The 9,682-nt window shown below is 57.9% G+C and overlaps 1 protein-coding gene across 1 annotated transcript; it reads right to left on the minus strand.

The window, feature by feature from the left end:
* Positions 1 to 162: 162 nt before the first annotated feature.
* On the minus strand, positions 163 to 8,961 carry SMYD5 (SMYD family member 5). The gene is made up of 13 exons (XM_009909791.2): positions 8,515 to 8,961; positions 8,218 to 8,326; positions 7,111 to 7,250; positions 6,770 to 6,891; positions 6,046 to 6,115; positions 5,566 to 5,670; positions 5,037 to 5,099; positions 4,743 to 4,813; positions 4,345 to 4,451; positions 3,807 to 3,863; positions 2,976 to 3,070; positions 2,658 to 2,728; positions 163 to 1,651 (listed from the first exon to the last, which is right to left on the minus strand). Exons 1-13 carry the CDS (start codon positions 8,779 to 8,781, stop codon positions 1,513 to 1,515), a joined length of 1,416 nt encoding a protein of 471 aa, XP_009908093.2. The 5' UTR covers positions 8,782 to 8,961; the 3' UTR covers positions 163 to 1,512.
* Positions 8,962 to 9,682: the final 721 nt, after the last annotated feature.

Consider the following 9,682-nt stretch of genomic DNA (forward strand, 5'->3'; position numbering starts at 1 on the left):
CCCTTGGATCATTTTTGTGCACTCCTCTGGCCCTGCTCCCACAGCTCCCTGTCTCTGCTGTGCTGAGGACTTCAGAGGTGGCCCAAGCAGAGCAGAGAATGCAGCCCAAACATCAGTGGGCATCTTATTCCCTCCTCACCATACCTGTGTGTCCCCACTGGGACCAGTCCCTGGATCACAGCTGTCAGCTCTGCACTCACCCCCCTCTAGTTTATCACTACAAAGCACACAGCCCAGCTTCTCTCCAGTCCTGCTTTATTACAGACACAGAAGGGGCCCCGGGACAGCTGGGGGCCAAGCAGCAGGGTGCAGGGCTGGTGGTGATGGTGGTGTCAGAGGTGCCCATTTGCAGCGTTGCCCATGGTCCTGCTATCAGGGCTCAACAGAAAACAGCTCCCCAAAATCCACACGGGCAGGAAAACACCCTGGGCACATCCCCAACTTGCTGTCTGTCCATCACTTGGAGCTGTCACCTCTCTCCAGCAGTGCAGATCACAGACAGGGATACTGCAGACAGCGGTGTGACTTCAGTGGGGGTGGGACGGATGACAACACTCAGCTGCCACTGACATCCCCACGTGGGGCAACTTGGTGTGTCCCTGGGCATGGTGGCTCCTCCTTGGGCACACCTTCCTGAAGTGGCCTACAGCTAGGCAGCCCAGCAGGGTGGCTCATTCTCTGCAAAACCCAAAATACCTTCTGGGTGCTGGGTGGTGACTTTGCTGACACAACACTGTAAGCCGTGTCAGCTCTGGGCTAGCCACAGCCTGCCTGTTCCCCCTCCACAAATAGCCTGGCAACTGCTGCACAGGGCTTTGCATCACCTGAGGGATGGGGCCAAGGTGGAAGGGAGGTTCTCCACTGTTCCTGTTGGATTCAGGCATCCAGGTCACCCAGAAAGTGTCTCTGGCCCACCCACAAAGTTGCTTTGCCCCTTGCTGCTCACCAAGCCAATGCATGGAATGGAGAATACAGAAGGACCCCAGCTGATAGTGTGTAGACAGTGCTATATAGACATTAAATAGTACCCCTGGTGCACGAACACACAGACACACACAGGCACACACGTTCCCCTCAGCCCCCTAGGCAAGGAACTGCTGCTCCGTGTCCACGGCCGGCACAGACACGGGGAAGCAGCCGCATGGGTGACCATGAGGTGACCATCCTGATGTCCCAGGGGCTGGCTGGACCCTGCTCTCCTCCAGCCAACTCTGCAAGCACCAGCCAGCCCCTCTGTGGGGAGTGGGAAGTGGCAGGGGGCCACCAGCTCACAGCCTGTCCTCACAGGGAGGACAGGCCCAGCCTGACACACGCACACACACAAGGAGGCCAGGCGGGAGCAGGGGCTGCCTCTGGCTCCAGCTGCCCAGCTCCACCGGACCTCCATACCCACCACCAGCACCTGGCCTCCCACCCGACCCCACAACACAACCCTGTTTCGATTAATTTAAAGCTGCTGCCTCTTGGAGGATCCCCCCAGTCCCTTCCCTCTCCTTTTGCCCAGGGCCAGGATCAAACATCAGTCATCTCATCCTCCAGCTCAGCATCATCTGTCTCCCCTTCACCCTCCTCTTCCTCGTCCGACGTCACGTCAGCATCGTCAGCTTGCGCCAGGCACTTGGGACACGAGCAGGTAAACAAGTAGTTCTCCCTGGAAGAAGGAAAGGAAGGAGGAGAGGGAGTGATGGCATGGAGACAGGCACAACCCCAACACTGCTGCTGGGCAGGGAGCCAGGGACAGAGCAGCCAGGAAGGGGCTAAATACAGAATCACAGAATTGTTTTGGCTCCAGCTTCTAAGGTTGAGTCCAATCATCAAGTCCAACCCTTAGCCCAGCACTGCCAGGTCACCACTAAACCATGGCCCTCAGCACCACATCTATGTGGCTTTGAAAGCCCTCCAGGGATGGGGATTCCACCACTGCCCTGGGCAGCCTGCACCAGGGCTTGACAGCAGTTCTGGGGAAGAAACTTTTCATGTTCAGCCTAAACCTCTCCTGCAATTCAAGGCCATTTCCTCTTGTCCCCTCACTTGTTCCTTGGCAGAAGGGACTGACCCTGCCTCCTTTAAGGGAGTTGTAGAGAGCCAGATGGATCCAACACTTGGCCTTGTGCCACCAATCCAGCCTATCCAGATTGCTCTGTAGGGCCTCCCTGCTCTCAGTGTTCTATGACAGTATTTTAAATCCAGGGAATTTTTGAGTTCAAGTCATGCTGAGCTCAGGTGGGATGGAGATAGTCTTGGTGGAGAGGAGGATGTCCCAGCCTTTTGGTGGTGATGGGAAATGGAGATGCTGATAACCTGCAGGAACCCCTACCCTTGAAGGGTGAAGAGGGAAAAGGAAGGTGGGTGAGAACAGCAACAGTTTGCAGGAGCCAAGTGCAGAGCGAAGGGGCCCAAATCCTCAGTCCTTGGGGCTACAACCCAGAAGGGAGAGCATGGAGCTCCAGCCTCACTCACAGACAAGTCCTCCATAGTCTCACAGCAGCGTGGACAAACCCCAAAAGCACCATGTGCTGCCTGCACACCCTGCCACAGCACACACTTGCACACCAGCCCGTGCACAGCCACATACCAGGGCCCCACAGTGGAGATAGAGGCCAGAGGGGGTGCACAGGGCTGCTGCATCGCCCCCAGTGCCTCCACGCAGCCCCTACCTGAGTATCTTGTTGCGGCTGTGTCTGCTGCGCTCCCTCTGACAGCAGTCCAAGTAGCTGATGCAGATTTCCTGTCAAAGAGAAAGGGCTCTGAGGTGAGAATCACTTCCACAAACCCAAAGCAGCACCATTTGTACATGGACAGAGCCAAGCAGAAACAGGGTCTGGCAGCCCCTGCACAGGGTGAGGAGTAAAGTCCTCTGCCAGGATACTGTGTGGCATGGGAGGTATGGGGATGGGGCCCACAGGGGATGTAGGGGACACAGCAACCCTCTGCCAAGGCACACCACCACCCCAGGTTCATCCCCACTGTCTCACCTCTCCTGCTTCAATGTCCTCCAGAGCCGTCAGATGCAGGAGGAAGTTGTTTTCTGGGAAGGATGTCTCAGCATTGGGGATGCAGCTGTGGTTACCTACATGGAAGACAGGAGGCAGCTGTGAGGGTGTCTCCAGAAGAAAGGGAAGGGGATCCCTTTGGAGCCTGTGCCTGCCCTTCTGCATGGCCTGGGCACAGGAGAGCCTGTGCCATCAAGTGGGCGGGATGTGGACTAGCTAAGGATAAGGCAGCACAATGCTGCAGCCATCCTATCTGCCCAGGGGACACCAGCATGAGGCTGCCCACTCACACTGGGAACTACAGGGTCAGGTGTAGTAGGGTGCAGGGCTAGGGCTCTCCATCAGAGCCAGAAAATACACTTGGAGAGAGTGAGCTGTCCTGAACGACCGTAGGAATGCACAGCGCTGTCTCTGCCTCCACATGCTGACGGAAGGAGGCAGAGGGCTCCCACATGGCGTGTGGTGGGACATCCCCTCCTACATCACCATGGCCTGGCCAAGAAAGGCTTCCCCACTTCACGGTTTGCTCAACTCTTGTTTTGCTCAAACAAGGCTTGAGGCAGTTCCTTTTCTGTGCACATGGCTTCCAGAGCCTGTATCACATCTGAGTCCATTCCAGCCAGGACTGACCATTGCATAGCGAGGGGAGACGCCAGATGCCGAGAGGGCAGACAAGCTCCAGGGCAGCACCCATCCCACCCCACCTATGGATTGTAAGCACAAGCCCCTTTCTCCAGAGCCTTTAGGAAGATGTGAGCTGGTCTAGTCAAGGACATCCCCATCTTCCCTACTACCTTTCCTTTTGCTACTTACAGCAGCTCTGGAGCACGTAGAGACCTGATCCCTCGCAGTTGAGGAACTCCCCTGACTCTGCAGCATAGAGAAGCAGGTTAGAGCTTTGCATGGGCTGTTCTGGCTCTTCCCCACACACAGCTCAGTGTGAGCCTAAAGGGAATGTCCATCAACCCTAAAGGCACCCAGACAGTGCTGCCTGGGGGCTGGGTGTTGGAGGGCAGTTTCCAAAGCACCCTTCCCTCTTCACTGAAAAGGGATGGAGGGCACAAATACTTCACTGCCAGGCTCTCTGGCCTGCTCCTGTACTCACACGGCCAAAAAAGTAATAAACAGGTCTTTGAACCTTTAGTGTAGATGAGACTTGTCTGCACAGGACCTTCCCTATCCATGTAGCAAGGCAAGGGCAGAACGCATGGCTGTCACAGACAAGGGGAACTGCGATCTGCCATTCCCTTGCAGGAACCCCTCCCAGGCCCTGACTCCTGAGAAGCCTCCAGCAGCAGATACTCCACCAGGTCCTACAAGCAGCACCGCAGGACGCTGCCCACAGCCTCACCCTTCTCAATGTCCTTGTAGAGCTGGTCGATGAAGGCGTCCAGCTCCTCCCGCTGCAGCAGGGGCAGCTCCAGCGCGTCGCAGGCGTGCACCCACTGGCTCAGAGAGCTGTCGGGAGGCAGGGGACACCGTTACAGCCCCGGCGCCGCACGGTGCGACCGGCACAGCGCGCACCCAAGGGTGAACCTCAACAGCTCCCAGTAGCCAAGGTCTGGCAGAGGGACATGAAAGGGTTGGACACAGCCAAGATGAAAGACTGCTTTAAAGTCTGCATCTCCATCCCCCTCTCTTACGCCCGAACCCAGCCATCACCCAGGCCAGTGTGGATTTACAGATGGTACATCCCCTCCGTGCCAAGTCCCTGCTGCTCTACAAGGAGCACCCAGGAAGTCCCATTACCTTGTTCCTATGCCTTGGCCATTGGTCCCAACAAGGGCAAAGAGGGATCGAAAGCCTTCTGGAGTGAACCACTGCAGAAGGGAGATGAGAAAGCCAGCTGAGCCCAGGCCAGCCTGCGGCAGCACCCAGCTCTGCAAGTGCCCGAGATCCCACAGGGAGCCTTGGGGGAAGCATGGAAAGGGTAGAGTCCCAGGGGAAGCACTAGCCTTCAGGACAGACATGACCCAGCGGGGCTGGGCCCAACTGGAGGGTCCCCCCATGCTCCTGGTCTAGTCAGGAGACAGCTCAACTCACCCTGCTGAGGTGTTCATCATAAAGGGCTTCCGTGAAGAGCAACCGCAGCAGCTCCAGCTGGCCCTGGCAGGACATGGCAACACCATCAGAGTGGGGAGGTGCCACTGGGACCCAGGCTGATGGCCGAGCCCAGCATAGGCTCAGGGGTCAGGCTCCTCATCCTTTCCTGCAAGGCTGGAGGCTGCTGTCCTCACAGCTGTGAAAGCCACTCATTTTAGCAGCAAAAGCCACCTATTCAGCAGTTAAGTATCACCCTGCCCCATCCCATAGCAGAAGCATCTCCACCACAGCAACAAGCAGCATGTTCCACTAAAGCATCACAAGCCCAAAGCCCTCTAAGCAGCCCACTCCTCTCTGTCAGGCCATCCAGACCCTAATGGGGGTGTTTGTGCCCCCAGTCTCAGCCTGGGATTTCCAGGGCCTCTCATCCCAGCTGTAACAGGGCCTTTGCACACATGGGCTCACAGACACAAGCAGCACAAGGGCAGATTCAGGGAGTCAACACATCCAACCACTACCAGGCTCTTACCTTAAATTTATCCCCCAGCAGTTTGTGCACAATCTCCTCCTCCTCATTTGCTGTCTTATTGCAGAACTGGGAGAAGGTCTTGATCCACCATTCCTTGTCTTTAGCCTGACAAAAGAATGAAACAGAAGCACTGCACTGACCTCCCCAGCCAGGAGAGGCGAGGATAGGACAAGCCCTGCTGAGCTCAGAGCTATCCAGCCTGCTATTAACAACCATCAGAAACAGTTGTATGGTGGCAGTTTGTTGTCAGAATAACTCTTGGAAAGCCAGGCCAAAGGAACAGAGCCAGACAAAAAGATTCAATTCTGGCTATTTTGGTAAAGACAAAAAGATGTGCTTGGCTCAGGACATAGGAACCTCATTTGTTGCCTGCTGCCTCCATGATCAGGGACTACTTAATGTCCAAATCTATTTAAGAAGGACTCTGCCAGTCCAAAGAAAAGAGTCCTTGGGAATAACAACCACAAAGAGCAGATGTACCTGTCTGACAGTGGCAACCATCCGGGCCATCAACATGATGCTGGAAGTCTCTGGTGGATAATGCATATTTCTGTAGGACAAAAATGAAGGAGAAAAGATGATATGGGTGCTAGTATGGAAATAAAAAGCTGAAGAGACACAGAGGCAGGCCTGCCCTGATCTGCCACACAAAGAGCCACCAGCATCACTGCAGGGAAAGGCTGCTGCAGGGATCTAGCACCACTTGGGGTGAGAAGCCTGCACCTGTCTGCTCTAACTGTACAAATTATCCCCTCACACTGCTGAGCTAGAGCCTGGATCCCCTCCACAGCCCAGGACTGCAGCAAGAGCTGGGGTCTTTGACCAGCTTTGGGTTAAGAATGTCACTTCTAACCTCTGTGCCCATTGTGTTCACCAGCAAACAGGGACAGCAGTTTATGTACCCACAGGGGTGCCATGAGAAGGATGTCCCAGAGGCTGGAGATCTGTGCTGCTCAGTGCTTTGTAACTCTTTACTGGGAAAAAGCTAACAACTCTTCAGCCCAAATCCTCATGCAGCCAACATAAATTCACCTGCTGCTCAACCAGTGGATAGAGCTGAGCAGTGTCCCACAGCTACCAGCACCCTTCAGCCACCCCATGCATGGATGCAAGGCAAGGATAGTCCTCAGCCCTGGTCCCACAGTGTCACCCAGCCCAGGAGAGCCACCTGCTCTGCCAGTGGAGCAAGAAAACTGTCCCCTACCTCCATGCCTCCTGCAGCTTGTTAAGGGGGTGCGTGGGGTCATCACGGGATGGGCCAAGGCAAAGGACCTGGTGGTACTGCTCCAAAGCAGCCTGCCTGCACTCAGCGCTGCAGTAGGTTACCTAGAGCGAGGAGCACAGTGCCCAGCATTAGCTATGGCAGCAGGAACAGGGGTCTGAAGCACAGCTGTGTCCCCTCCCTGACCATCCCAGCTCTTCAGCCGTCATGACGCAGAAAGGAAAGGCAGACACCCATCCTGGGGTAGCACAAGTGCCTGGCTAGAAGCGGTAAAGGAGCCGGTGCCCCCAACAAGACCACAGTTCCTCCCAGCAGCCCCTCACCTGGCAGCGTGGGCACTGCTGGTGCAGGTCTTTCCGGATGCTGCACTGCTCGGGGTGAGGCAGCACCAGCGAGCTCTTCCCCAGCAGCCGCTGGGCGTTCTCCTCCGCCGTCTCCAGAGCCCGCAGGCAGTGATCGCAAGCTGCAGGCAGGCAAGACAGACACCACGGTAAGAAAAGAGCAGGACAGCACAACTGGTGCCAACACCATCTCTGAGCTGAAGGCATCAGTCTTGTACCGACCCTTTCACAGGAAAGACATTTTGGCTGCAGCTGGGGCCCCCTCAGCCCTCAAGTGCTGCCCCGTAACATGAAGAAGTGTTTGAGGGCCATACGATGGCAAGCATCTCCATGTCGCTGACCTGTGATGGAGCTCAGCAGACAGCAGGGTCCAGGTAGGACAACAAAGTTTAAAATCCTGTCCTTACAACCCTTGTTGTGTTCTGGCACATCCAGAGAATGCTGGCACCTTTGTGGGCTGTACTCTGCGGTGTTGTGACTGGGCTTAGCACCCATGCCACTGAAAAACCATGGCTCTGAAAGAGATGGTGCATGATGGCAGCACATGGTGCTTTCCCGAGTGGCTGATGGAAGTCACCAGGGAATCACAGAACTGTAGAATTGTTTTGGCTGGAAAGACCTCTAAGATCACCAAGTCCAACCACTAACCCAGCACTGCCAGGTCACCACTAAATCATGTCCCTCAGCACCACATCTACACAGCTCTGAAACCCCTCCAGGGATGGAGACTCCACCACTGCTCTGGGCAGCGTGGTCCAGAGCTTGACAAACCTTTTCACGAGGATATCGTTCCTCATGTCCAACCTAAACCTCTGCTGGTGCAACCTGAGGCCGTTTCCTCTTGTCCTATGCTCCAATCTCCTTCCAGGGAGTTAGTTGAAGACAGCCGGATCTCCCCTAGACTTCCCTCAAAGGACCCCCAATTCTTTGTCAAGCGCTCGTTCAGCAGAGAGGCAGAGATGGCAGCAGGGCCACCTTGCTGGAGGTGTGGGATAAGCCCAAACCCTTTCGCTGAACACCAGCCCGCTCCTGAGGGCCCCGCAGTCACGCCGGCGGGGCTGGTGACGGGGACGTGCCACCACCGCTCACCTCGGTAGTTGTACAGAGCGTTCCAGAGGAACTGGGACGACACCACCGGCCTCTCCACGAAGACGATTTCCCCTTTGCGGATGTTCCTGGTGGCGAACAAGCCTTTCCCCTGCCGACGGAGAGCCGTGGGTCAGCGAACGAAGCCGCGACCCAGCCGGGGGCTGTGGGAACCCCACCCCTCCGCCCAGCTTGAGGGGAGGCTGCGGGGGTTTATCCCCTCTTCCCCCCCAAATCTGGCCGTACCGCAGCGTGAGGGAAGGGAGGGATCGCCGTGGCGGGAGGACCGGCCGGGCTCACCTTGGCGCTGCTGATGAACCGCGCCTCCGCCGCAGCCCCAGCCCCAGCCCCGGCGCCGGCTCCGGCCCCGGCCCCGGCGCGGCTCCCCGAGACGGAGCCGCACACGTCCCCCGCCGCGGCGGCCATCTTCGGGCGGCGACTTCCCCGCTCTGACCCGCCGGGGGCGGGCAGCGCCTCTTCCTCTTCCTCCTCCTCCGCCTTCTTCACCCACCGCCCCTCGTGAAGATGGCCGCCGACCCCTCCTCGGGGGTCCGTGCCCGCCATCATCCCGCTCAGCCCCGGGGCGGGCAGGGGCCGGCAGCCATCTTCTCCCTGCCCTCAGCCCACCGCCAGCCTCCGAAAGCACCGTTCCAAAGCTCCGAAACGGGGCCGGCGCGCTTCCACAGCCGCACTCGGGCAGGAGTTTTGCTGCCTCTCCCGTAGTAATGGTTATTTTTCAACCGGGGTAGGAATAGCTTTCATATTCTCGTCAGGCAGGAAGGCAAGGTTTCTTCTCAGAGGGCGAGGGGGCATCGCCAGCCGCCCCGGCGCGACCAGCACCGGCACAATTTTCCCCCAGGAAAGCCACTTGCTGTAGCCCCTGTGCCCCCGCTACCTCCCGCCAGGCTGCCTGCAGACGCCCGGAATGCACCCACCCGGGGTTTAGTTGCGTTTGGTAATTCACGGCGGCGCTGCCAGCGCCCGTGCGGGCTCGGCGCCGCTCTTGGCGGAGCAGGCGGCGGCGGAGCAGGCGGCTGCGGCGCGCCGGGGCGCGCCGGGCGGGCAGGTCGGTGCCCGGGGCGCTGGGGGTGCTGGAGTCACTAGGTGTCACTGTCGGCGCGTGCTGGGGACACGCTGCTGGCTCCTGCCGCCTGCGAGCGCAGGGCAGCAGCCCCTGCAGAGCAGGGCTGCAGAGCCGGACACCTCCCCGTGGCAAGGGACAAACTGCTTGGGACACCATTCCCATCTGCCGGCAGGGAAGGGAGAGGATTCTGCTCCTCTGCTGTCTCTGCCGAGACCCCACCTGCAGTGCTGGAACCAGCTCTGGATTCCCGACACAGCACAGAGAGGGATCTGTTGGAGCAGGGCTACAGGAGACCACAGCAATGCTGGGAGGGTTGGAAGCCCTCTGCTGTGAGGCCAGGCTGAGAGAGTTGGGGTTGTTCAGCCTGGAGAAGAGAAGGCTGCG

This window comes from Dryobates pubescens, chromosome 23 (genome assembly GCF_014839835.1).
Source record: "Dryobates pubescens isolate bDryPub1 chromosome 23, bDryPub1.pri, whole genome shotgun sequence".
NCBI classification, from domain to species: domain Eukaryota; kingdom Metazoa; phylum Chordata; class Aves; order Piciformes; family Picidae; genus Dryobates; species Dryobates pubescens.

What these genes read in the sequence shown, in the direction of transcription:
- SMYD5 (XM_009909791.2), bottom strand. Translation starts at nt 8,781, where the DNA reads ATGATGGCGGGCACGGACCCCCGAGGAGGGGTCGGCGGCCATCTTCAC. An exon ending in CGCTCTGTACAACTACCGAG is followed by an intron (nt 7,251 to 8,217) that starts GTGAGCGGTGGT and finishes GCCTGCCTGCAG; the next exon opens with CTTGCGATCACTGCCTGCGG. An exon ending in TGCTGGGGGATAAATTTAAG is followed by an intron (nt 5,100 to 5,565) that starts GTAAGAGCCTGG and finishes ATGTCCTGCCAG; the next exon opens with GGCCAGCTGGAGCTGCTGCG.